The 27,847-nt window shown below is 54.8% G+C and overlaps 1 protein-coding gene across 4 annotated transcripts in view; it reads left to right on the plus strand.

Moving 5' to 3' along the window:
• IQCA1 (IQ motif containing with AAA domain 1) overlaps positions 1 to 27,847 on the plus strand; it is a 140,435-nt gene that overhangs the window by 34,738 nt on the left and 77,850 nt on the right. For all 4 annotated transcript variants that reach the window (XM_066279691.1, XM_066279690.1, XM_066279692.1 and 1 more), the window contains exons 6-7: positions 3,751 to 3,956; positions 27,383 to 27,467. In XM_066279691.1, the coding sequence (XP_066135788.1) occupies positions 3,751 to 3,956; positions 27,383 to 27,467 (291 nt within the window). The remainder of the gene's footprint in view (positions 1 to 3,750; positions 3,957 to 27,382; positions 27,468 to 27,847) is intronic.

Raw genomic sequence — 27,847 nt, forward strand, 5'->3', positions numbered from 1 at the left:
GGAGGGGCTTTGCAGAGCGGGCTCTGTTCAGTCCTCACAGCCTAATGCTGCGCCCCTCCGAACGAGGGGGAACCCGCCCCTTCAGAGAGTCAGCGCCTTGTGTGACCTCACCCGGTCGCACGTGGCACAGCCCCCACATCCCGGCGCACGGCTTTGGGTGAGAGAAACCGGGGGTGGTTTCCTAGTGGCCCCTGCCCCTTGCCAGCTCTGTGCATTTGGGAAAGTCAAGTAGCCTTTCTGATTCCGTGCCCTTCCATGATGGTGACGCGTGCCCGAGGGGGTGCGGGAAGGGCTGAGCGCTACTTCCTTAGAGGGAGCCGCCCCGGGAAGGCTCAGGGGGTGATCCTTGCTTCTGCAGCTTTGGACTCCTTTGTTAATCCTCCCCTCCTCCTCCCTCCCCGCCCACCACCCCTCCCCCTCTCCCTCCCCCTCCTTCCCCGCCCACCACCCCTCCCCCTCCTCCTCCTCCCTCCCCGCCCACCACCCCTCCCCCTCCTCCTCCTCCCTCCCCGCCCACCACCCCTCCCCCTCCTTTCCCTTCTTCTTCATCCTCATTTACATTTTGCGGGTCGTACAAGACTCTGTCACAGCTATGCAACGGGGATAACCTAACCCACAAAACATTATGGTGGCACTGGCTTAGCACCCAAAGTATTCATGAAACATCCACGAGTCCACGCCGATGTCCATAGATGATGGAACCCGCCAGTCAGGGCCGCAGGAGAGACACGTCTTCCATGCAGAAGAATTCCAAAGAGTCTCGGGCTCTCTGCCGCTGAGGCAGTGGAGTTGAACCCCCACTCCGTGAGGGGGGGGGCTGTGTGCAGTGCCTCCCTTCGGAAGGAGACGGAGCGGAGGTGGGGCCGGTGGCCCTGGAATGGGATGCCTGGCAGGTGCCACGTAAGCCAGGTCACCAAGGTTAACAGGTCGCTAGTCGTTGCTCTTGACACGACGTTAGGAAAAGGACACTTCACCTCTTGGTCTTCCTCCCGATAACCCAGGACCCCTGTCTGACCGCTGCCGGGGAGAGCTGGTGTGTCAACAGAACTGGTTCCCTTCATAAAATCTATGTATTTTATTTTCTGTGCATTGGAAAGCATTATTTTGGAAAGAGACCCATAGGCTTCCCCAGACGGGCAAAGGTCTCTGAGGCCCAGAAAGCGTTGAGAACCACGGGTGGGTGTGAAGGAGGACTGGAATCGCTGATTCATTCTCCCGCCCACCTCCCTGTCACCCACGGCCCGGCCCCTGTGCACTTCAGTGCCTCAGCTCACATGTCCCCTCTTCCAGGGACGGGAGGTCCCTGCCCTGCTTCCGGCTCAACAGAAATCCTGTTGAGGTCAGCGCTGCCCTAGATTCTACGGGCTCACTGACCATTCCATACCAGGTGGCCTCTTGGGGAAGGAAGGGTCACAGAAGGCGGACCGTGGGGAGGGCGCAGATGACCCATGAGTGATGGGAGAACCTGCAGGAACTGCAGGGCTTTCTTCTTGGGGGTCCCCGGGCTTTGCTGGTCATGCTTAACCATGGCTCTGGGGGGGGGGGGCGTGTGCATATACCATTTGATTGACATGAGGATGTGCACATTCCACTTGCTACTAAGACTAAGATACACGCTCCTCCTGGTTGCCAACCTCACGCGGCCAGCTGTCCTTTCTCTCGGCGCGCTGGCCTTGGCTGGTGCTGGACTCTCTCGCCTCTGTCGTCTGTCTAGTAAACGGTTGCGTCTAATGAATGAATGGAGTTCTGGTGTGGACGTTGATGGTTATTTTCATTTGCATTAAGAAGCTAAAACTGATATGACAAAAGGAGGCTGGAACTTCCCTCATTCATCTTTTATTTTCTTATTTTGTTTTTTTTTTAAGTCAGGCACTCCTTTGCTGAATCAGATTACAGTGTTTGAAACCGGAAGGGTGTTTCCTCAGCTCTGTGTGCTCTACACAGTGTAGCCGGTGCATGCTGTGTGTTTACCTGCGTGGCTGTTTTCTGTCACTGAAGTCTAGACGGTCAAATGAGAGTGATATATGAAGTCCTGAATCCCAGCGGTTGCTGGTTCCCGTGGGACCACATCCCTATCCCCACCGTAGCCAACTCCAGGTCCGACCTCCAATGCACAGGGTTTGGGGAGCTGCGCTAAGTCACACGCCATCACGGGCACTTTCCCACGCAGAGAGGCAGCGGGCGTGCGTCGTAGCGTCAAGAGCATAGGTCATGGCCCTGGCCAGTTGGCTCGGTGGTGGAGCGTCGGCCTGGCGTGCGGAAGTCCCGGGTTCGATTCCCGGCCAGGGCACACAGGAGAGGCGCCCATCTGCTTCTCCACCCCTCCCCCTCTCCTTCCTCTCTGTCTCTCTCTTCCCCTCCCGCAGCCGAGGCTCCATTGGAGCAAAGATGGCCCGGGCGCTGGGGATGGCTCCTTGGCCTCTGCCCCAGGCACTAGAGTGGCTCTGGTCGTGACAGAGCGACGCCCCAGGTGGGCAGGGCGTCGCCCCCTGGTGGGCGTGCTGGGTGGATCCCGGTCGGGCGCATGCAGGAGTCTGTCTGGCTGCCTCCCCATTTCCAGCTTCAGAAAAGTACAAAAAAAAAAAAAAAAAGAGCATAGGTCATGGTAAAATCCAGGGGAAACTGGCTGGGAAGTGGTGCGTTTTTAGTACTGGTGGCTCTCATTTTTACATAACTTATTTAACGATAAGTTTATCTAATTCCGCCTTCAAAAATGGCTGCTTAAGACCCCGGCTTGCCACAACTCCTGAAAATGTACCCGTTGGACCTGGCGAGCCACGGCAGGCTAGCTCCGGGGGACCAGGACTTGGGCTCTTCGTTTGCCGAGTGACCAGGGCTGAGTCTGAACTCCCCCCACTCCTCAGGATCCCTCCCTGGGAAGGGGGACTGGCTCCCCGCGCTCAACGCGGGGTTTCCTGGCACCAGGAGCCCCATGCACGTCTTCCTCCTCCCCCGGGTCCCCGCGCGCTCATCGCATCCAAACCCTCCGCGTAAGCCCTTCCATCCATTCTCCGCCCTTGCTTCAGACCCAGTCGTGCGTTCCCCGTCTCCTGGGGATCTCTCTGGGGTGTTAGAGAGTAGGAGTCCCGTCTCCACATCATCCTGTACTTTCCCGCCCACAACCCTCCGCCGAGGCCGGACCAGCGCCGCGTGCCGGGTCTGCGCTGCGGCCAGGCGTCGGTCCACTGGCTGAGCTGCGGGTTTCGAGGGAGAGCATTCCGACAGTAAGACACACCCAGCGCCGTGGCGACGGTCCGGCTGGGGTCGGCAGAGGGCTTCCTCCCTTGGGGGCCTCCCACGACAGAACAGACGTTTTCAGAGCTGATTTAGGTTTCGTTTTTCTTGAAACCGGAGCACTCCGCCTCTCGCCGCCAGCCCCCGACCGGCTTCAAATACTTCCCTGTGCTCCATGGACTTTGTTCTCCCGGTCGCCGAAAATATTTGGAAAGGGTCCGCTTTCTGTGGCCTGCCTGGTTTCGGTTTGTTGAATATGCATTTCCGAAGCGCACTCTCCCGCCCCACCCGGATTCTGGGAAATGGCACGGAGTGGGCCCCGTCCTCCCTCCCCGTGGCAGGGAACCGCGATGTTGGACGGACGTCCCTGCCAAGTGGGATCCGTGTGTTCTGGGCGGGCGTCGGCGGGCCTTTGGTAAGATACCACTGGAGAGACTGACCTATTGATCCGCGTCTGACCGTCCTCGCCGGCTCTGTAACCTCTGTGACCTCACACCTTCTCGCTTGTCCGTTCAGAGCCCGCCTCCCCTGCCTCACGGAGTCAGCGCGACCGTCGTCCGGGCCGAGAAGGTGGCCTTCCTGCGGAGCGAGGTGCAGCTGAGGCACGAGGAGGACTACAGGGAGGCCCTGGTCACCGTCACGGACGACCTGCGCGCCGTCGAGGGCCTGGACATCCAGGAGAACCTCCGGGACCAGATCCGGCGCTGGTTCATCGAGTGCAGGTGAGCGCGGGCGGCGTGGAGACCCGCCCTGGTGGTCTCCGTGTGCGGACGGAGGCCCCTGTGCGTGGGAAGCTCGGAAGCACGTTGGTGTGGATGCACAGGGTTTGGGGCTTCATGGCAGAAAAGCCGTGTCAAGGCTGTGATCTCAGGAACTGATTTTTTGTAATGAAATTGCTGGTATCTTTTTGTTGTGTGTGTAGAGGGGGTAGAGGTCGGGACAAACGGAAAGAAGGGAGAGAGATGAGCAGCATCAATTCATCGTTGCGGCTCCCTAGTTGTTCATTGATCTCTTTCTCATACGTTCCTTGACCAGGGGGCTCCAGCAGACCAAGTGACCCCTTGCTCAAGCCAGCAACCATGGGGTCATGTCTGTGATCCCATGCTCAAGCCGGCAACCCCGCGCTCAAATGGGATGATCCTGTGCTCTAGCCGGCAACCTCAGAGTGTTGAGCCTCGGTCCTCTGCGTCCCAGTCCAGTGCTCTATCCACTGCACCACCACCTGGTCAGGATCTCTCTCTCTCTTTTTTTTTTCATGTGGTCCAGATCATGGCTCTCTGACCCGGGGAGTTGAACGTCATGGCTCCCCAATCCTCCCGCAGGCGGTCAGAGTGATAGCTAAGGACACAGACCGTGGCCTTGCTCCGGGAGAAATGGCCGTGTCACCTGTGTAGTCGTTAATGTCTCTGCAGGTCCATGTCCTTATCGGGGACATGCAGACCGGACTCCTGCCACTTCATCAGGTTGTTAGACGTACAGAGCGCTTAGACCTCGATGTTGGGTCATAGTCATCCTACTGTATTGCGGCCATCTCCTTATTCAGATGTCCCTTCCACCCCCCCCCACCCCCCATAAAGGACGAGTCCCCTCGGACGCGCCTGTCCCGAGGACAGAGTAAACACGGATCCGCAGTGACTCGTGCAGGCTCCGGCATTGCGGCCCCTCTGTCTCACCCAACAACACAGCCTAGCCGTGTGTTCGGAGGACATCGACTGGGGGTGGGTGTGTGCGGTCGTGGAAATGTAGGTGGAAAGCCCCCCCTCGCATGGATTGCGAGTCTCCTGACTCAGTCTGGTTGGGTCACAGTTACAACCCTCCCTTTCGGCGTTACTGAGGGGTGATGTGCCCTGTGCTCGTGACCTGCTGCGGTCAGGATCTCCTCCCTTCTCTCAGGACTTCAGAGAATAGGTATCCGCAGAATTGCTTTCTATAAATGACGTCAGTCTTTACTTTTATATTGACATTTTAAAATCCAGTTTATTTTGGCCCTGGCCGGTTGGCTTAGCGGTGGAGCGTCGGCCTGGCGTGCGGGGGACCCGGGTTCGATTCCCGGCCAGGGCACATAGGAGAAGCGCCCATTTGCTTCTCCACCCCCCCCCCTCCTTCCTCTCTGTCTCTCTCTTCCCCTCCTGCAGCCGAGGCTCCATTGGAGCAGGGATGGCCAAGCGCTGGGGATGGCTCCTTGGCCTCTGCCCCAGGCGCTAGAATGGCTCTGGTCTCGGCAGGGCGACCCCCCAGAGGGGCAGAGTGTCACCCCCTGGTGGGCAGAGCATCGCCCCTGGTGGGCGTGCCGGGTGGATCCCGGTCGGGCGCATGCGGGAGTCTGTCTGACTATCTCTCCCCGTTTCCAGCTTCGGAAAAATACAAAAAAAAAAAAAAAAAATCCAGTTTATTTTTAGGTGACCAAACCAAGTTGAAAGTGCAATTGAGAAACCCAAGTAAGCTAAAATACATAAAATACACCCCCCCCCATTCATACACATACACACCTGAAACTGGTTAATTATACGTTTGTGCAGGTATGGAAAATTTCCGGAAGCATACACTAGACGCTGTGGGCATGGCCACCTCTGGACACCAGAGCCGTGAGGTTACCCTTTATATTACATTCCTCTGTGCTTTCGAAGTCTTTTTCAGTAAATGTTATTTTTTATAATAAAAAGCCCAGTGAAAAATGTGTTAAAAAGCAAGCAATGAATTGAGGATAATCCAAATAAACATTTAAAATTTTAAAACACCTTGATGTGTAACGAAACACTTTCCCACACTGTTGGAAATCGGCTTTTGATTAACCCTTTGAGTAGCACGAACGTTCATGTACGTCCTCGTGCCTCCTGACTATCCAGAGTACGATCGGTGTATTTTAAAAATGTGTAAAGCAACATTAAAAAAAGGCACATGTATGTTCTTCTTGTTTCCATAAATTGGTTATCAAACAAACATGATTTTAAGTTAATAAAACTGGAACTAATTTCATTTTCTGGAAAAAGAAACACCTCACTCCGGGGGTCAGCGAGCATGAAAAGAACTCACTACTCAAAGGGTTAAAGACTGGGGAGCCATGACTTGGTCGTCCCCGCCCACCTGGGCTCCTGGAGGGTCCTGGGAGACTTCTGCAGGCTCTGCTGTCAGCCTGGGAAAGGGGCTCCCTTTGAAGACACGGCTCTCGCGGCCACTCCCTTGGGGGACACTCATCCTGGCTCCCCGACCTGACAGGTGGGCTGCTCCCTTGTAATTCACGAAAAACGGAGCGGTTCTGCTTTTGAAGTGATGGAAGGTCGAGGGCGAATTTATCTTCCTGATTGGATTACATTTATCTGATGGATGTTGATAAAAAAATTCTTTTCCTCTCTCTTTTAAATCAAAGACAAATCAAAAGCAAATATTGTCTTTCGAAACACGGAACGTGATCAATCCTCAGGCGAACTTCAAACAGGGCAGGCACACAGTGACAACTTAAGAAATTACTAGAGGTTACAATCCATAGGCACTCCCACAATTTCAAATACCTCTTAGCTCATTTAATTAATACTTAGAGTTGCTAAAAAAAAGGGGAGGGGGTTATACTCAGATTTGCTTTATTTTTAGGTCAATTTTTAAATCATTTTAAGGAAGTCTTTTTCTCCAGTGTTGAAAGTAATGCATGCTCATTGCGGAAAATTCATAAAACAGAGACGAGTTTGAAGAAGAACATGAAAATCATTTGTAGTTTTTGTGTACGAAGGTGGCCAGTACAAAATCTTTAGTATATTTCCTTCCAGTCTTTTTTTTCCTTTTTCATCTATATTTTAATTGCAGTTTTATGAATTCTTTTTCTAATTTTCCGAAATTTGATACTTGGTTTCCCCGTGTCCTTAAAATATTTTCCAAAAGAGTTTGTTTGTGATCGCTTAACACACCGTGTCTCACGGGCGAGGGTGCCCTGGTTAGTCAATTGATTGTTGTCTTTTCCATCTTTTGTCCATTGATAAGAGAAAATGCTATCTCAGTAATCTGTTTTTTCTTTTTCTGAAGCTGGAAACGGGGAGGCAGTCCGACAGACTCCCGCATGCGCCCGACCGGGATCCCCCCCAGCATGCCCACCAGGGAGCGATGCTCTGCCCATCTGGGGTGTTGCTCTGTTGCAACCAGAGCCATTCTAGCGCCTGAGGCAGAGGCCATGGAGCCATCCTCAGTGCCCAGGCCAACTTTGCTCCAGTGGAGCCTTGGCTGCGGGAGGGGAAGAGAGAGACAGAGAGGAAGGAGAGGGGGAGGGTGGAGAAGCAGATGGGCGCTTCTCCTGTGTACCCTGGCTGGGAATCGAACCCAGGACTCCTGCACGCCAGGCCAACGCTCTACCACTGGGCCAACCGACCAGGGCCGCTATCTCAGTAATCTTTTAACATGCACATGTTTTATTAATGGGGGGAGGATTGAAGGGTCTTTCTGGGGGGTTTTTGTTGGTAGCATTTCTTCTTCTGTGAACATCCCTGTCATTTACCAGCCACCTTTTCTGACGCCTGTTTAAAATGACCTTTACAATTATACATATCTCTATAGACATATATTGATACCAAAGCTGTATTCACATGTTAGTGCAATCATGATCCCAGTTATCACTTGCCTTGTATCTTTTTAACTGGCAATAGGACAGCTACAAAGGGGAGGGGGGGGGTCAAATGCATGGTGACGAAAGGAGACTAGACTTGGGGTGCAGGCACCCAACACCCGACACAGATGGTGTATCATATCATGTTATTGACCCGTGTTACTCCAATAAGTTAATGAAAAATTTAACAATAAATAGATAGGTAGATAAGTAAAAATAAAGAAATAAAAATTTAAAAATAAAACGAAGAAATCAGCGTCAAGAATTGACTCCCCCAAACCCCTCAGGGTGACAGAGGGGAGCGTGAAGCCCGGGAGCTGCCCGCCCACAGCCAGCCCGTGGCACTGCGGGCTCTTGTCACTGAAGAGGTGCCAGTCTCTTCCCCAGCCGAGTGGCTGTCGTCCAACTCTGAAAACCAGGGTCGATCCCAGACCTTCGGGTCGTTGCACACTGTCCCGTGGGGGGGGGGGCGCTGCCGTGTCTCCCCACCTACATCCTGTTACCTGACTTGTTAGAACTGTCCCTGACATCCTGTTCATCCTTCAGTGCAGAGAGGGCGATGTCCCCAAACGGGGGGACAGCTCTGGGATGGGCCCCAGGGCACTGCTGCTCCAGCAGTCCCCTGTAACCCACAGATTCTTAAGGAGCCTGAAAGTGCTGGAGGTTCAGGAGCCTTCCTCCAGGGTTCACGCCGACAGGCAGTCAGCCAGGAGGGAGGCTTGAGAGGAAAGGCTGGGGTGGGGCGGGGGTCTTCAGCCGCTGAGCCCGGTTGGGAGTAGAAACACCACTGCCTTTTAATCTCACGATGTAATAGTATCTATTATGCGATTCATCATTTTAAAAACACGTTATAAATCATACACACACACACACACACATAAACGAGCAGAGGTCTTAGAGTGAGGCGGCCTGGGTTCAAATCCCAGCTCTACCACTTGCTGTGTGAACTTGAGCCAGTTACTTAACCCACTGTGCCTTCATCCCCTCTTGTGAAGATGAGGATGTTGCTAGCACCTTCCCTGCAGGTGGGACAATGTGAATGGTGACCTAGGAAGCCACTAAACAGCGTGCGGCACACGGCTCCCCCCGCCGGTTTTCCGCCTGCAGGAAGGCCACTGCCCGGGTCTGGGGCCCTTTCTCTTCACCCCGTGAAGTGTCCTTCCAGAAGGCTGGGGTTGCCAATCTAGCAAAGGAGGGACTGGCTGGGGATGGGGATGGGGACGGGGGTAGGGGGTGGGAAAGGGCCGTGGGGGTGGGGGTGGGGTAGATAGAGCTGAGGGGATAATAACAGGGCAAGCAAACAAAATACAGACAGTGTGGAATGTGCTGGAGCCCCCGGGGCCGGGAGCCGCCCTCTGCTGCTCATCAGCAGACGTGCATTCCGGCCGGGGCAGGGGGAGGGGGGGTCTTGGAATGCTTTGTTTTGTTTTTCTTCATCTTTAAATTGAAGATATAATTTAAATGCTGTCAGACGCACCCTTTGTGAATAAGCTCTGCAAGTCAAGCTTTGTCACTTTAAGGCAGGTGGGCCCAGGATGGGGGAGTTTGGGGGGAAAGCTCCAGACTCCTTTTCTCACCCTGCGCCCCCCCCCCAGGTTATGCCCACCTCGGGCTGCGGGAATTTCACGGGAGGGACTCCTCTAGAACTTGTCGCAGGAGCGGAGAGCGCGCACGCAGGGCCTGGCAGGCTGCCGGCCACGGGCAGGAGTAGGAGGTGTTTGGAGCCAGGGAGAACGTCAGGTGTCCCCTGTAGACCTGCAAGGCCACGCGGGTCTCTCCTGGAGCCTGGGCCCACACCGCCGCCGTCACTGTCCGCTCCCTGGGATGCGGTTCCGTCCTCCGACGCCCGTGTCTCTCCACGGCTCCCTCCCATGATGCTCTTATGGGATCCCCAGGCTTAGAAAGGTTGAGTAAGGTTCTCTTACTTAGGGGGTTCATGGCTCAGGAGAGGCAGGGCTGGGATTCACACTCGGGTCTCAATTCCAAAAGCCACAAAGCTCCCAAAGCTAATCCCGTCCCGAGCGTTCTGGAAACCTTGTCCTGTGGGTCCCCAGCTCCACGGGGCAGTGAGCCTACTGTGTTGTTTTCTGGGAGAAGCTGGTGGGCACCAAGGCCAAGGGGCTCATCGATGCACCCTGGGAACCCAGGGACCCGGGGGGTCCCCTTGTCCCCGACTTCTCCTCTTCCTCCCGCCTCCAGACACCTCCACGCAGAGCTGGTGACAGCCCCGTGCAGAGGAGAGGAAGGGAGGGAGGAGGGTGACTGGATCTGAGGAAGCTGGCTGGCCTAGTTATGTTACAGACCAGTGGTCCCCAACCTTTTTTGGGCCACAGACCGGTTTAATGTCAGAAAATATTTTCACGGACCGGCCTTTAGGGTGGGATGGATAAATGTATCACGTGACCGAGACAAGCGTCAAGAGTGAGTCTTAGACGGATGTAACAGAGGGAATCTGGTCATTTTTAAAAAATAAAACATCGTTCAGACTTAAATATAAATAAAACGGAAATAATGTAAGTTATTTATTCTTTCTCTGCGGACCGATACCAAATGGCCCTCGGACCGGTACCGGTCCACGACCCGGGGTTTGGGGACCACTGTTATAGACGACAGCGCCGACTCAGGGAAGTCAGGTGACTTGGCTGAAAACTTGGGTCATTACCGGCAAAAACAAAGTCCCGGCGTGCGAGTGAAGACTTTCTGAAACGCGAGCATTGGGTGAAGCCAGAACTGGGGCTCGGGGGAGGGCTCAGAGCTGCTCCCTGGGAGGACTTCTAAGGACAGCGAAAGAAGCCACCGGAAGGCTCACAATAGCCATCTCTGGGTGGTGGGGTCACGGCTTTGTTCTTTTCCCGAATGTTCCAAGTGCTCTACATGGAAGCACACGTTCCTTTCAGAATGAAGAGAGAAGTTTCCAGGGACCGTGGGGGGGAGCACAGGGAGGTGAGTGTGGGGCTCACTGTTTTCATTCTCAGAAGGAGCCGTGGTCCATGGTGGCCCCGGGAGCACATGCGGGTCCCCAGACGAGAAGGCAAACGGCACCCTTCCTCTCAGATGACCAGGGACATAAGGCGAGGAGGGGTGAGAACGGAGGCCCCGCATTTCCTCCCGGCCTTCGGGACAGGTGCACAGCCCCGTGACATTGTGCCTTTTGATGTCATTCGTCATGGTAAATCAAGTTAAGAACACCAGCCGCCACAGGCTCTTACGGTCTCACCAGGCTCCAAGCCACGTTGAAAAGACAGGCTCAGGGGCTCATTTGCAAATGCCATGGACACGCTCCCCCTTCTGGGGGCCTGTGGAATGTTCCGGGGGACTCTTGTCTTCTCCGGTCCCCAGCGCTGGACCTCTGTCTTTCCCTGGGGTGGCAAGCCTTTGCGGGCGGGGCAGCGATGCCTCCCCGGGGCTTCTCTGAACTGTGCACAGGGCCTGGGGTCCAGTCAACGCGATGCCCGCGTGAGCTGAGCCAGTGGGCAGCGAGCAGCGGGAGATCCAAAGAATACCGAGAGGAGCTGAGCCGGACGGCGGGGCGTGTCACACCGGAGCGCCGGCCAGAACCGGCTGTGTTGAAACACCGAGTCCGGGCCCAGCCCCACAAGTTCATTTTCAGGTGGTCTCAGGTGGGACCGTGAAACCGCTCCATCTATTAATTTATTATTTTCTTTTATAAGAACACTTAACAGAGGATCTACCGTCTTTGCAAAATTTGGCGTACACAATACACGACTATTAACTACAGGCTGCGCGCTGTGCAGTTGGTCTCTGGGACTTGCCCATCTGTACGCCGGAACTCGACCCCTGGACGGACACCTGCCCTGCCCCCCGCCCCCCGCCGGCCCCTGCTCCCCGCCCCCGCCGGCCCCTGCAGACAGCAGCTCTGCTCTCTGCTGCTGTGACGTTGACATCTTAGGGTCCCGTGCAAGTGTCTCGTGTGGTGTTCATGCTTCTGCGCCCGTCTTATCTCGCTCGGCGGAACGTCCTCCGGGTTCACCCGCGTGGTCGCAAACTGCAAGATCTCCTCCTTTTCGGTTGTTGAATAATAACCCATGCTAGGTGTACACCACATTGTCTTCATCCGTCTACGTGTCGACGGAGGTTCAGGGTTTTCCCCCGTCTCGGCTGTCGGGAGCCGTGCTGCAGTGCACGTGGGGGGCGTAGAAAAGATAACACCCGCTCACACTTGCTCGCGGCCCCGTGACCCGTGTACACTGCTACCGCGCTCACGCGCGCATCAAGCCCTTCCTGAAACACCAGCTAGATGTCCGGCAGCCGCCCCAGCTCTGACACGGCGTCAGCATGGCTCCCAAACCCCCGCGTGGGGGGCTCTGTCCCACAAGACGGCCCCCCAGCCTCAGATGCCGGTCAGAGATGCCAGCTTGCCACCCGTCCTTCTGATTGTTCGGCTGCACACCAGGCTTTCGGCAACTACTTCCTTCGGTTGGATAAGTTGCTAAAATGGCTCCCAGAACTCAGGGAAATGCGTTCGCGGTTGATCGTGAAAGGGCGTGGTGAAGGAAGCAGGTGGGCAGCCCGGTGGAGGAGGCGCATGGCGCGAGGCACGCCCTCCCATCTCCAGTATCCCCAGTGCCCGCGGCACCCAGACGTGCTCAGCAACCCGGAAGCTCCCTCTACACCCGTGCTTTGGGGATTTTTAGGGAGGCTCGCCCACGTCATCAAGACTGACCATTAACTCAATTTCCACCCCTTCTCGCCTTTCTGGAGAAGAAAGGGTGAGAGAGGTTGAAGCTTCCAGCTTCTGATCATGACCTGGTCTTCCTGGTGACCAGCCCCCCACCCCTCAGGAGCCCACCCACGGCGGCTTCAGTCGAACAAAACACAGTCCTGTCACCAGGAAATTCCCAGAAGTTGAGGAACTCCGTGTCAGGGAACCGGGGTCAAAGTCCAAACATTAGGTCCCTGTACTCTGACCACTCGGAGTCACCAGTGTGCACGTAACTCTTCCAGCTCCTGATTGTGTTTCCTTGAGGTAGAGCCGGAGGTGGGGTGGCTGGATCATGTGGTAGTCTGATGTTTAACTTTGTGAGGAGCCTCCATGCTGTTTCCCATAGTAACCGTCCCAATCCCCCTCCCCACCCACGGTGCACGAAGGTCTCTCCTCCACCGCCCTCGCCAGCTCTGCCATCCTGCTCTCCCTGCGGACGGACGGCCATCCTCACAGGTGTGGGTGGTGTCTCACTGTGCCTTTGATCTGCATGTCCCTGGTGATTAGTGATGTTGACACCTTTTCACGTACCTGTTGTCCATGTGTGTGTCTCCCTGGAAGAAATGTCTGTGCATGTTGCTTTGCCCATTTGTTTCAATCAGGTTATTAATATTTCGTTCCGTTTCTGTTCTGGCTATCACGCTGTAGGAGTTCCTAACGTATTTCTGGGTGCTCACCCCTTATCGGAGCTATGGGTTGCAAATATTCCCTCCCATTCCGCAGGGTGCCTTTTTTTTTTTTTAATTTTATTTATTCATTTTCAGAGAGGAGAGAGAGAGGGAGAGAGAGAAAGAGAGAGAGAAAGGGGGAGGAGCTGGAAGCATCAACTCTCATATGTGCTTGACCAGGCAAGCCCAGGGTTTCGAACCGGTGACCTCAGTGTTCCAGGTTGACGCTTTATCCACTGCACCACCACAGGTCAGGCCCACAGGGTGCCTTTCTATGTTGTCGTCCCCTTTGCTACACGGAGAAGCATTTTGGTTTGAAGAAGTTCTCGGAGCAGAGGTGGAATTTCTATTGATTTTTTAGAGAGAGAGGAGTGAGAGAGAGAGAAGGGGGAGGAGCAGGAAGCATCAACTCCCACATGTGCCTTGACCAGGCAAGCCCAAGGTTTCGAACCGGCGACCTCAGTGTTCCAGGTCGATGCTTTATCCCACTGCGCCACCACAGGTCAGGCCAGAGGTGGAATTTCTAACGGGTTCCCAGGAGATGCGGATGACACTGGTCCTTCCTGGGAACTGGGTCTGGTGTAGCCCTGGGCTGGGGGCACCGCCGCCCTGTGTGCTCGCCTGCTATGGAGGCGGGCAAGCGGAGGGAGTCGCCTAAGGCGTGGCAGAACGCCATGGGAAAAATTAAAACCAGCGTTTTCCTGAGACCGCGAAGCCCCAGCTCCACTGCCTCTGCTGAAGTCACTGACCTGGGGAAGTCAGATGCTGGGGCCGTGGCCGCTACCAAACACGCCGTGACAGAGGACAGACCATTTCCTCGTGTAGAAAGCCTTTGGTTTATTTTAGGACGCTCTCAATTTCTGTGTCATATGCCGACGGGTGTCGATATGTTGCTTCAGGCTGCAATTATTGCGCCTTTGAGTTTTGTAAATCTGTATCCACCCCTTGATCAAATGAGGTCCGAGGACTTCGGCATCAAGCTTTATGCCCTTCTCTAGGATTCCCTCTCTTGCTGTTTATAACGGATTGTTTTTGAAAGTAGCACACAAGACATGACTTTAAATTGCACGTGTCTGAACATTTTGCTAGCTGACACTCTTCCTCCTCTCGTTCCCTACGCTGCCTGGACCCCTGAGTTCGGACAGGGAATGACTTCCTCCCTTAGACCAGGAAGGCGGAGCATGAACGGAGCCCGGAGGTCTGCACTCCGAGTCCGTGTGGAGGAACGGGCGGCAGCCTGTCTGGATGGGAAAACCTTCCCCCTCCTTCCCAAAGCGATGTTCTTGCCCCTTGCCCCAGGAGGGGTGTGTGTGTGTGTGTGTGTGTGTGTGTGAATTTTTCTATACAAATAAATACTGAAGACACAAAGGTGGAAAATGAGGCAGACATATCATTTTCTCAACAGAAGGGTAATGACCCAGAGTGGAAACAGTCACCTGTGTAGTCAGGGCTATATCCGTTTCTGTTAATGAAATCAGCGTGGGCTGGGGGTGGGGCAGGGCAGCTCCCGGAGGATTCCTGCAGCGTGCGCAAAGGGGAACGCGTTCCCACCAAGACGGGAGCTGCTGTCTTGAGTGATAACTGCCTCTCCTGTCCCGCTACTGAGTGGAAACACCGGCGAATGAGCCAGGCCGGCTCCCGCCCCGGGCCCCCAGAGGACCTGCCATGCGGTGCCGTGCACTCTCCTCTTCTCCCCCCCCACTCCGCCTCAGAAACGGGGAACCCCTCAGTTTCCCGAGGAGGACCGCGGTAACCAAGTCCATGTGAGGCCAATTGCCTTTATTGAGTGTCAGCGGATTTACAGGCAGCGGGTGACACTCGCGGGGGCTTCTGTGCGGCCGCTTCCCTTAGAGCTCAGGGGGGATTTACGAGCCTGCTGACGTTAATAGAGGTGACAGGATGACTGGAAGGGGGGGGAGGTGCCGGCCGGAAACCCCTCCGTCCATCTATTTCTCCTACTTGATGAAACGCAGATCAATCTCTGTCCGGCGCAGTCTGAAGTGGTGGGACGCACCGCAGCTCGGTGTCAGACCCGGGGCGGGGGGGGGGTGCATCATGTTGGTGGTTCTGCTTTCTAAATCACCGCCGACTCTGGAGCCGGCCGTTCTCACTTTTGTGCAAGAATTCTTGACAATATGCATAAAATTTTTTAATAGCCCCCCCCCCCAACTTTACCAAATGTTCCCTAGCTCGCACTTGCTCACGGAAAGTTATAGAGCACGGGTGTTTTTCTCCTCAAGCTTCCTCAGTAAGAGAACGGAAAGGCAGGTGGTAGGTTGAATGCATTTTTTTTAATGTTTCCATTGACTTGAGAGAGGGTGGGAAGGGAGAGAGAGAGAGAGAGAGAGAGAGAAGCAATAACTCGCTGCACTAAGTGGTGTCATCTAGCTGTGCTCTCGTTGCTTGCTTCTCGTCCTGCCCTGACCAGTGGTCACACCCAAACCAGAACATCTGGCGTGCCAGGCCCCCCCTTTCCCACAGAGCCACCCAACCAGGGCCTGAATGCCTTTTTTAAGACAGTAATGTTAACCATTGAATGGATTCCGTGCACCATTACCGGGGCCCTCCCCCCACCAGCCTCTGTCACGTGGAAATCATAGAGCTTTTAGGGCCAAAAGGGACTTGGAGAGTCGGCTAACAGGCACACAACACTTACTTTCTCATAGCTGAGCGGGCCAGCCTCCTTCCCCCGCACCACGTGGCAGGGAGGGGAACCAGCGGGTCCCCACGCGGCAGAGCGACTTTCCAATCACACTGCCAGTCAGTGTAAGTGCCCCAGGGTTCTTTATTTGCAAGAAAATGCTATTTCCATTACACATCTGGCCTCCCTACCGCCTGGCCTCCCTAACACCTGGATATCGCCTCTGAGGCCTTATTTTAAGGTTTGATCGCTGGAACCCCAGCAGACAGAGTGCTTTCCATGGGCTCAGCTGTGCCGGGCCCCGGGCCCCGGGTGGGGTGCCAGCACAGCCGAGGCTGCCGGTGCGCTCAGAGCATGCCCTGCTTGGACCCGTCTCAGACTTGCTCAGGCCTGCCCACCGCGTCCCCTTCCCTTCTCTGTCTCCGTGGTAACCTCCCTGGGGTGCATGGCTTCCAAGTCCATCACACTGCTGACAGTGTGCACGGGAGACAGCTCAGGCGCCACGTGTCCACACTGCGCTGGCACCCCATCCCTCCAGCTGCTCCTCAGACAGCCTCCCCTCCCGGGTGCGTGGGGGGACCCCCCCCCCCAGTCCCGTGGTGTGATCTCTGCCTCCTCTCAACCCAGACCCAGTGATGAGGCGCTCCGCCTTCAGACTCCCCCAGAGCCAGGCCCTGCTCAGGCCTCCTCTTCCCGGCCACCTGCGCCCAGCGCGGAGCCCGGCAGCCCTGGCCTGGACCCCTGCAGCCCTGGCCCAGACCCCGGGAGCCCTGGCCCGACCCTGGCAGCCCTGGCCCGGACCCCGGCAGCGTGCATGCTCGTCACCCTGCTCCTACCCTCTGCCCCCAAATCTGTTTTCAGGATGATGGCAGTGTGTTCACTGTCGCTGAGTGACAATATCACCAGCAAGTCGGTGGCCTCCGGCAGCACCCCCGATGACCACACAGTCTCTGTGGGCAGGGGTGCGGGCACCGCTTAGCTGGGCTGTCGGCTCAGGGTCTCACAGGTGCAGCCAGGTGGCGGCCGGGGCTGGGTCTCATCGGCTTCCGCACTCCTGCGGCTGACGGTGCCCTTCAGGTCCTGTGCCCAGCCACACTGGGCCTCGGCTCCTTGCCGGCTGTTGCCAGAGGTCACCCCAGCCCCTTGCCAGGGGCCTCTCACGATGGCAGCTGGTTCCATCAAACCAGCCAGGGAGAGTCTGGGAGCAGGAGGACGTTGCAGCCGTATCACACACACTCAGGGAAGTGGCAGCCCTTTGTCCTGCTCTAATCTGTTGGTGACAGGCGTGTCCCAGGTCCTGCCCCCACTCAAGGAAGAGGGAGGAGGTAAATACAAGGTGGTGTGAACAGCAGCAGGCCGAGAACCCGGTCTCCTTAGAATCTGTGCACCACAGAGAGCAAGCGTCTTCCTTTACAAGCTCCAGGCAGGTCATGACCTGCCAGGAAGGTGAGTCTGGGCTCACTGTCCTGTGGCCAGGGACGGCCCTGGGCTCCCCGTGTTCAGATCAGCTGGCACACCACCCCTCGGAGAGCAGGGACACGCCCCTGCCCCCACGCCTCCTCCACAGGGAATTCCAGCGCTTGGGAGACCCACCACCACAGCTGCACCCCCTGAACTGTCGCCTGTGGGAGTTTTGTTTTCCATCTCGGGGATCTGGGAGAAGGGGGGCTGGAGGCCTGTGCAGACCTCCCGGTTCAACTGAGATTTCAGACGGTGCTGTGGGACTTCCCAGTGCTACAAAGTTAGGCCACGGGTGTTTGTCCCCCGAAACGTAAATAGTGAAATGGTAGGAAAATTGGAGATTTTTATACATCAATAAAAACATTATGATCATTTGGGGTTGGTGCAGAAAAATCGTTCGATAAAAATCAGAAACCCACTTCTGATTTTAAAAACTCAAAAGCAGAAAGACGCCTGACCAGGCGGTGGCGCAGTGGATGGAGCGTCCGACTGGGATGCCGAGGACCCAGGTTCGAGACCCTGAGGTCGCCAGCTTAAGCGCGGGCTCATCTGGCTTGAGCAAAAGCTCACCAGCTTGGACCCCAGGTCGCTGGCTCGATACTCAGTCTGCTGTAGCCCCACGGTCAAGGCACATATGAGAGAGCAGTCAATGAACAGCTAAGGTGTCACAGTGAAAAACTAGTGATTGATGCTCCTCATCTCTCTCCGTTCCTGTCTGTCTGTTTCTATCTATCCCTCTCTCTGATTCTCTCTCTGTCTCTGAAAACAAACAAACAAAAAATCCCAGAAAGACGAGGGTTGATTCTTGGCATGATAAACAGTGCGGGTGCCCTGGCTACCGCCTGTCCCAGGGCCCACAGCACTGTGCCGCACCGTAGACGCTTAGTAATACGTGTATTTTAAATGAGTCGATTAATGAATGAAACGTTGAGAATTTTTTAAAAACCAAAGGGAGCTATGCACATAGCGCGGAAACACAATGATCCTTCCGGTGAAAGATAAGAGCTCTGTGAATGGCCTCCGCCCCTCGTAACAAGCAGTGCCCTCGTAATATAAATTACTGCTCGTATAATGACACGGAAGCTAATGAGAGGAAGAAATATTTTAAAGAGAGTGGCAATACCTATTTTTTAAAATCGATGATAAAAATTAACACGAAAGAGAAAAATATATGAAAACGTCCGAGGTCGATAAATAAATGTGAGAAGGGGTAAATGGAAGGCCACGCTCGAATACACAGCGGGAGGACCGGCCGCGTTTCCTGGCGGAGCGCCGAGATGATCCCTCCGCTCGAGGTAATTTATGGAGAGAACGCAATTTCAATTAAAGCCGCAGCAGGATTAGTTATTGAACTTGAAAACATAATTATTAAAGTGGCCGGGATTCAAGTAAGAACACTAAGGGAGGACAAATGGCACCCGTATTTTCAAGTATATTAAAAAGAGAAATAAGGTCCACGCGTGACGCCGATACGCGGGCGCAAACACGGATCAGGGAGACGAAGCGGAGAGCCCCGGAGCCAGCGAAGGGAGACGGGCGCGCAGGGCGTGCCATGCATTAAGCGCAGAGGTGATAGGGAGGGCGAAAGGGTAGCCGCAGTCGCTAGGTTGCTTCATTGTTACAGTCAAGGAGCAGCAGGAAGCAAGGGAGGCTACTATTCCCCTAGGGAGAGGTCAGAATGCTCCAGCTACAGAAAACAAGGACACTGGACTAATTCTGCTGTGAAAAAATTACGAGGTTCACGTAATACTCAAACCCTAAAACGAGAAGACAGAAAAGGAAGTGGGGGTGCCCAGGAGAAGCCGGGAAAAATGTCAGACTCCTGGAGCCACCAGCCTGGACGCCTGGACACCTGGCCCGCGCCGTCAGCTGGGAGATGACTTGTCTGGCAGGGAGGGGACCTGGGGGCTCCTTGGCTTCTGTCTTTCGTAAATATTCCAGAAGAAATCTGGACTTCGTGGTAGAGGAGGGCCAGTTGTTTTTACAAAATATCAAGCAGTGTCTAAAGTTTTCTGGATGATATCATCCATAATCAGTGTTTCTATTCAATTTTTTTTTTCTAAATACTTTTTTTGGGAGGAGTGGATTTAATGAATAACTCAAAGTATATCTTTTGGGAATTATACTTAATTTAATACAAATTCAATAATGTTGCAAAAATTCGGATTCTTGCTGTAAAGCCCCGCCACCCCCACCAGGCGTGCCAGCGTCGGCGTGTGGGTGACCACGTGCTGACCAAGCGCTCAGAGCATGGGATGAGCCGGCCACCTCACTGCTTTCCCCACCTGGCCCTCCAGCTTTGTGTTCTCAGGTGGTTTTCACGCCCCTGGTCAGTCCTGTTCTGTCCTGTTCTGTAGATCTGGGTGACATCAGAGAGGCTTCACGCCCCCGCTCAGGGTAGCTCCATTCTCTGCACCACCTGTCCGGGTCACTGGCCCCCACGCCCATCTGTCCGGGAGCCTGTCGCAGGGCTGTGTGCTGGGGGGACAGGGAATGACACACTAGCTGGCACAGGCAGCCTGTTAACTTTGTGAATCAGCACAGTGATGGATCAAAAATCACCAAAAGGCTTTGGAATTAAGATTGAGAGTATAGTGGAGGAAAAGCTGTGATTTAAATACCATGTTTCCCCTAAAATAAGACAGTGTCTTATATTAACTTTCGCTCCTAAAGACGTGCTAGGTCTTTTCAGGAAATGTCTAATTTTTCCATGAACAAGAATTCACATGTATTGTTGAACATAAAAATCAACACTTATTAATATACTGTAGTCATGTCATCACAAACATCGGCATAACCTGCCAAAGTCTGAATTCCATCAAGAATTTCTTGTGACTCTATTTCCATGTACAACAATCTACCCTGTTTCCCCCAAAATAATAGTGTCTTATATTAATTTTTGCTCCCAAAAACACACTAGGTCTTATTTTTAGGGGAGGCCTTATATTTCTAAGTTTGAAAAAAAAAATGTCCTTAGATCTTATTTTGGGGAAAATGGGGGGGGGGGTAATTATAGGCACAAAGGCACCGTAGTTCACACTGTGTGTGGCCTGGTGAGTAGGAAAGAGCCTTGCGCGGATGGAGGAACTTTCCAGGCTGCAGAGAGAAGCGGAAGTCACGGGCCATCCCCTCCTCCGCATCCCACGTGCGCGCGCCTCGGCCAGACCCAGGGCTGCGTGCGGGGCGAGAGGGAACCTAGTTTATTCGGTACTTTTTACCAGGTAGTCCCGGCGGGAAGAGCGCTCTGATATGATGGCGTGGAGCCAGGCCTCGAAGCACGTGAAGGGAACTCGCTGGAGTGTTTTTATCTCCGAGGGTGCGCCCCTGAGGAGGGATAGCCTTGTGTCCCGCTGCGTGAGGAGCGCCTGGAAGGACCCGTGCACACAGGAGGCCGTGGGGACAGGGCCCAGGCTCAGGGGACAGTGCGAGGAGGCCGCGGGGGGGGGGGGACCCCAGGCTCAGGGGACATGCGAGGAGGCCGCAGGGGGCGGAGGAGCCAGGCGGTGCAGACCCGGACACCTCCCGGAGTGAAAGGCGGGTGCTGTTATGAACTGCACGTGGGCGGGGGCGGGGTTAGCGGCCACCTGGGCACTGGTCTCCTTTTGAAGCATAGTATCGTTGAACCTCGAGCAGAGGACTGGCACGATCTAAAAGGACCGCCCTGGCTGGTGTGTGGAGGGGGCGGGGTGGAAGGGGGACAGCACAGGGACCCGTTCATCGCGGACACGCAGCCACGAGCCTGTGGTGTCCGGGCCAGGAGGCCATGAGAGGTGGTCAGATTCTAGATGTATTCGGGAAGTGGGAGCGACCAGGCCGCTCAGGGTCGAGCACAGGTATGAAACAGGGAAGTCAAGGGCTTCCCATTTTCTGAAACGGAGACAGTGCAAGACAAGGAGGAGGTTTGGGCGCGGAGGTGAGAACAGGGCCGGAGTCGGGACATTGAAGTCGGAGGCCCTTCCTGCCCTTCCGGAAGGACACGCTGGGCAGGCAGCTGAGCGTCTGAGTCCGCAGTTGAGGGGAGAGGCCAGCGCAGGCGACACCACATCGGGGAGGTGAAGCAAGCTGGTCGCATTTAAGACCTTGAAGCCGGAGATCATGAGGGGGCGAACAGGGGAGAGAACAAGCCAGGGACCGAGCTCTGGACCCCCCGGCACTTACAGGTGGGGAGAAAAGGAGGCTCCAGTGGAGACGGCCCAGCGGGTGGCCCCTGGGGTGAGGAGAACGAGAGGGACCCCAGAGAGCAGGTCGGTTGGGGAAGAAGGGAAGCCCAGGAGCTCAGTACTGCTCACAGGTCACGTTGTGGTGTGAACTTGTCTCCAAGACAGAGAGGGCGGAGCCTGGAGGGACCGGATGGCAAGGGACAGCCAGGGACGGCCAAGTCTGGAAGCCAAGAGGGAGAGGTCACCTGAGCAGTCCTCACCCTGCCCCGGCAGTACCTGCGCTGAGCCTGTTACCTTGGCAATGACCCCCATCTCCAAATAAGGTCGCATTCTGAGGTCCTGGAGGTGGAGGCTTCAAATCTGAGGGCAGAATTCAGCTGGGACCAGCTTGTGAGAACTGTTTCCGTGGAGACGGTGAATGGGAAGGGCTCTGGGCGGGGAGGGAGAGCGGACAGATACAATGTAGTCAGAGGAGGAGGAGGATAAGCTCATGGAGGGGAGACCTGAGCTCCTCCGGACTCACTCACGGGGCAGCAGCCGTCTCAGGGAGAAAGGCCCTGAGGAGTGAGGCGAGGAGGCAGGGAGCCACCACATGCAAAGCCAGGCTGGCCTGAGTCATGGGGGCGCGGTGCCTTCTCCCAATGACAACCAGGAAGCCAGGCCGGTCCAGGACAGCCCGGCTGTCCCCATCAGGATGGCAGCTTCCTCTTGCCTCCACCCGGGTCATATCCACGGGAGAGCCCCAGGATGTGGGGAGGTGGGGTGGGGGGTGGGGGTCCTTCCAGGCAGAGAGCCCTCCTCCTTGTCATTTCTGCTGCTTAAAGAATGTCAGTGTTCACAGTGTGCCAGTTCTGAGCACAGATGTGGGTCTTCCGGGCGGAGAGCCTAGACGGGCACCACGGGTGTGCCCAGTCACCGCGGGTGGCGAGGGGTCACCCTGTCGGTGTCCCTGCAGAAGAGAAAGGACAGCCTCTGGCCCTCAGTGACCCCGGGGCTTTGGTGAGGCAGACAGGAATGACGTGCCTGGGGGGGGGGGGGGGGGAGAGGGGAGGGACGGAGGGACGGGAGTCCAGCCGAAACCAGACATTTTGTTTCTACTTTTCATCTTTCCTGACACATCATTTGAAGTCTTCTGTCTCCCCTGAAAGTCCCCGGACGGGCGGTCATCTGCAGCGAAGCTGTCAGCCCCCAGCCATATATGTCAGAAGCACCGTGGGAGCCAGAATAATATTTCTGTTCATTCCTCTCCGAGTCTGAGCGCCTCTCGCCCCCGGAGATCTCACACCTCCTCGGTGTGCTGAGTCCAGAGCCCTAAAACACTCGTCACCTTGCAGCTTCCTTACGATGAGCAGGGACGCATCCATCGTGCCTTCGCCCTGAGCGCCCTGACTGCAGAGGAGGGTGGGTGGGTGGGCGGGCAGGTTCCACCTCTCTGCAGTAGCACACGCTGAAAATGTGGGGTGACAGCCAGCAGCCGAGGAAATATACTGCTCACAAACATTAGGGGATATTTCAAAATGAATATGAAGCGATAAAATATCCCCTAAGTTTTCTGAGCAGCGTATAATGTAGAATTCAAGAACTGTTTTCTCTTAGCGTGTCCTAACTGACCAAGTCACAGGGACAGAGGCCATGCAGTGCAAAGCCAGAGTGTCCTGCGCCCTCGGAGTGTCGTGGAGCAGGAAGTGACCTTGTCACAGGGGGACCGAGTGGAGTGGCATGGGCACGAGAAAGTGCGTGTGTGTGTGTGTGTGTGTGTCTGTGTTTTTGTGTGCCCACGCACCAGATAAAGAGCTATCAGGTTACACTGTCATTTTCTGGATGCAAATTTTTAAATTTAATCTTTTAAATGTGTGCCCTACAACCTTTTTTGCATGCTGATAGGGTAAGAGGAATTCAGTGTTCCATAACTAATTGTTTAAATTATTGTGACTAAGAACAACTAAATATCTTCCCTTATTAAAAATATTTTTAGTATTATTTTTGCAAAAAAACACTATGAGAAATGCACATTACTAAATCTTACTGTGATAAATTATGTGTGACCTGACTAAGAATTCTACCGTAAACCACGAGATGTGTAAATCATCTTAGTTTTTAGTTTATATACATTGCTAAGTTTGCTAGGAGTCCTCCAAACCATGCCTGCTTTAAAAGGCGGAGATGGAATTATGCAGTGGTGTGGCTTGTGCTGAGGGTCACTGAGGGGACGAGTGACCGGGTGTGAAGAAGAGAACGTGCTCTCACGTCAGTCCCTGTGACTCAGTTCTCATCCGAGACCTGGCGGGGCCACGTGATGCACAGATCAGGGCGACACATGGCCGGGCAATGAACAGGGTCTGAGGTGTGACCCTCGCGGACAAGCAGCGTCTGCGGCCACATGGATGCATGGGTCAGTGTTGTGCAGTGTGAGCTGCCCGGGGGCGAGGTCAACATCCTTCAGTGCTCGGACCACTGTCTCCCCTCCCTCACTGCACCCAGAATCGAGTTGGGACTAAACAGATGTTGGTTGATTGACTCTGTGAATAAATGCGTGGATAGATGGATGAATGAAAAAATGGGAGGATGGGTGGATAAGTGTGTGGGGTCACCAAAGTAGCTGCGATGGCGGCGGCTCCATAGACAGAATGTCACACACAGTGTGTGACCGCCCGTCATCTCTCTGTTGGTGCATTTGTCCACAGACCCCCCCCCCACACACACACACACACACGCGCTGCACTGTGTCTGTTTCCCTTCAGAGTGACTCGGAAGACCTGTGTCACGTTCCCACGAAGTGAGCCCAGTAGGAAAGAGGCAGGAGAGCTGAGCTGTTTCATCTAGATGATCACATAAGCGTCTCAAATGTTTGAAGAGCAATCGTGGAGAAGAGAAAGAGAGTCAAATTCTGTTTGTCCCCAGAAGGTGACACAGGAATCCAGGAGTCAGGCGGCCATTGGTCCCATGTTGGAAGGGACTTCATGACAGTGGGGGGTTCTGGATATGGAGGGGCTGCCTGGGGAGGGGGCTGACCGTCATGGGGCCATCTGAGCAGTGGCTCAGGGAGAGGTGCCTAGAGCGGAGGTTCTCAAAGTGTGTCCGTGACCTCGGGTCTCCAAGACCCTCTAGGGATCATCTCTCCCCCTGTGACTACTGAGACATGATTTGCCAGGTGTCCCGACATTTGCACCAAAACGCAGTGCTGGGGGGAGCAGCAGAGAGCAAGGCGGACACCCCCGCTCAGGGTCGGCTCGGTCCTCACTACCGTACTCCTGCCGTCGAAAAGGGTTCATTTAGTAATATCGTTAAGGACACAGTAAGAGATAATGAATTTATTAAGACTTGACCCTTGAAGACAGAGCTGCTTTTTTTTTTTTTTGTATTTTTCTGAAGCTGGAAACGGGGAGGCAGTCAGACAAACTCCAACATGCGCCCGACCGGGATCCACCCGGCACGACCACCAGGGGGCGATGCTTTGCCCATCTGGGGTGTTGCTCTGTTGCAACCAGAGCCATTCTAGCGCCTGAGGCAGAGGCCACAGAGCCATCCTCAGCGCCCGGGCCAACTTTGCTCCAATGGAGCCTCAGCTGCAGGAGGGGAAGAGACAGAGAGGAAGGAGAGGGGGAGGGGTGGAGAAGCAGATGGGCGCTTCTCCTGTGTGCCCTGGCTGGGAATCGAACCCGGGACTTCTGCACACCAGGCCGACGCTCTACCACTGAGCCAAGCGGCCAGGGCAAAGACAGAGCTTCTTAACATCCTGAGAGACAGAATCAGGAGCACCCAGAAACGCCTCTGCTCCACGCCCCCCGAGTATGGCCGCCGTCGTGAGAAAGAGATCCTGGAAGGGCGTCTAGTTTCAAGCTGAACTGGCCACTTTTTACAGATTGCCACTTTTATTTGAAAAAAATAATAATAACAATGGACAAACTCTGGTTATTCAGAGCTGGTTTTGGGGGAGACATTTTTCTCAAAAATGAACCAAATGACCCTGGAGGAAAACCGCCAAGGGTCTTGGTGGCCAGCGGTGAAATCCGAGCTTCCTAGCGACCAGGACCGTGTTGGGAGCCCGGCAGCACCTCGGGGAGCAGGAGAGCTTCCCGTCACGTAGCCTTCTGGTGGGAAGGTCAGGGCAGTCGCTCACGAACGTGATCCTGACGTGAGGAATTGTGGCGACGTTGGGACAGTCCCCACCCTTCAGGGAGCCAGGGGACCAGTGCCTGGTGTCACGCAGTTCTGCGCGGGCAGGAGACCTAGACAGCGTGCGGGACCGTCCGAGGGCCTGCGTGGGACGGAGGAGAAGGTCACTGACGCGGCTCCAGACCCCACCTCCCAGCCAGCCTTCCGGAAGCCGCCACCCGCCGGGCTGTGGCGTAGCATCAAAGCAGAACGTCCTCTGTTATCCAGACGTCTGCTAGAATTGTCCCCCCTTTTCCGATGACGCATCCGTGCGAGGCCAGATTTCCTTCCTAAGCTTCGACCCAGGCAGCACACGGCACCAGGTTCGACCTAGAGGCGGAGACAACTGTCCAGCTGACTGACTTCAAGGATGCAAAACACTAATGTTCTTCTCACTGATTTCTTTTTTGATTGGGGAGAAGATAGGGTTATTCATTAAAAATGAGATATATGTTCCTGTAGAAAGGGTGTATTACTATTGTCATTTTTAAACGGATGAAAACAAATGCATAGTTTAGAAATGTCTCCGTGTGAGTATCTAATTCAGTAAATAGCAATAAAGAGAACATTTTCAGAAAGCTTTCTGGGATGCCGAAAAATTGTTTAAGAGTTGTCGAGGGTTCCTAAGGCCGAAAGCTTGAGGGGCCGGTGGGGCCATTTCAGTCACGGCTGTCTCCTCAGACCCTCGGGTCTGTGCGTCCCTGCAGGAAGGGAACGAACTTGGCCACGTTCTCTCTCGGTATGTGGGCTGACCAGAGCACTGGGCACAGCCAGCCCCTTTCAGAAACACCGACCGCTTCTGTCCGCCTGAAATTCCTCAACATGAAATTACAAAGCCCGCTTTTTAAACTGTAGAAATTATTTACGGTTCCAGCAAACATAAATTACTACTTGCAACCCATAAAACGTAGGCCCTTAAGCTTCGCTGACACCCGAGGAGGGCGGGTATATTTCATGCACTATTGCTCCAGTTGTGGCTCCAACACCTCCTTCCTTCTGCTTAGCCTCAAACTCCTGTGTTTATCCTCAGCTTTAACAGGAAGAAATGATTTGTGCTTCTATTCTTGTTCTTAACTCGAGCACAGAGGACCTCGATAATTTAAAGGGGGGGGGAGAGGACAAAGCGTACAATCTGTTTTAAAGAGGGTGAGTGCCACCAATGCCTGTGGGGGGGGGGGGACGTTGGCTCCTACAGGTGGCCAGCCTCTCCCCCCGAGAGACCTCGTGTCTGGCCCGAAGCGAGTGGGGGGCCCCACTCGAATAACCGCCACTCACTTAAATGGACATAAGCAGAGCCGCCCGAGGAGAGAGATAATGGAGAGGACTGTGATCATTTCTAGTGTGTGTGTGTGTGTGTGTGTGTTGCAGAGAGAGAGAGAGAGAGAGAGAGAGAGAGAGAGAGGCAGATAGGGACAGACAGGCAGGAAGGGAGAAGGATGAGAAGTATCACTTCTTCGTAGCAGCTCCTTGGTTGTTCATTGATTGCTTTATCATATGTGCCTTGACCAAGGGGCTGCAGCAGAGTGAGTGACCCCCCCTTGCTCAAGCCAGCGACCATGGGGTCACGTCTGTGATCCTCTTCTCTAGCTGCGAGCCCTAGCTAAAGCCGGATGAGCCCACGCTCAAGCCGGCGGCAACCTCGGGGTCTCGAACCTGGGTCCTCCGCATCCCAGTTTGTCTCTCTATCCACTGCACCACCGCCTGGTCAGGCAGTGATCATTTCTATTTAATTTGTCACTTGTTCCTCCTCAGGAACCTGACTGGCAACTTTCCCGAGTACCCTGACGCGGACGAAGGAGGCTCTGCCGTCATCTTCTCCAACAAGACCCTGCAGCAGGTAGGAGTGCGCTCGGGGAGGTAAGAAGTAAGACACGTCAGGGTCTCACGTCCTTCGTGTTTGCAGTCGACAGGTTCGTCGTTAACTAGGTCTCGATTATGGTTTTTTTTTACAAATGTTGACATGAAAAATATATACTTCTGATGTCTATCGATGTGAGAGCTTTCAAGTTGATTTCCGAGTGAACTTCCGCTCTTCTCCTTGGTGAATTCTGAGCAGCTCGATTTCTGGAGCCCTCTGTGTTCATGAGCCTGCTCACCTGGGTCTCATCTCCTGTCCCATGTCACATAGACCCCCCACCCCCTTGCTGTGCCCCTCCCCTCCCTGGCTGCTGCGCCTCTAGCGCCCCGGTCCACGTCCTGCTCGCCCCCGGCCAGGGT

The sequence above is a fragment of the Saccopteryx bilineata genome, chromosome 5 (genome assembly GCF_036850765.1).
Source record: "Saccopteryx bilineata isolate mSacBil1 chromosome 5, mSacBil1_pri_phased_curated, whole genome shotgun sequence".
Classification (NCBI taxonomy): domain Eukaryota; kingdom Metazoa; phylum Chordata; class Mammalia; order Chiroptera; family Emballonuridae; genus Saccopteryx; species Saccopteryx bilineata.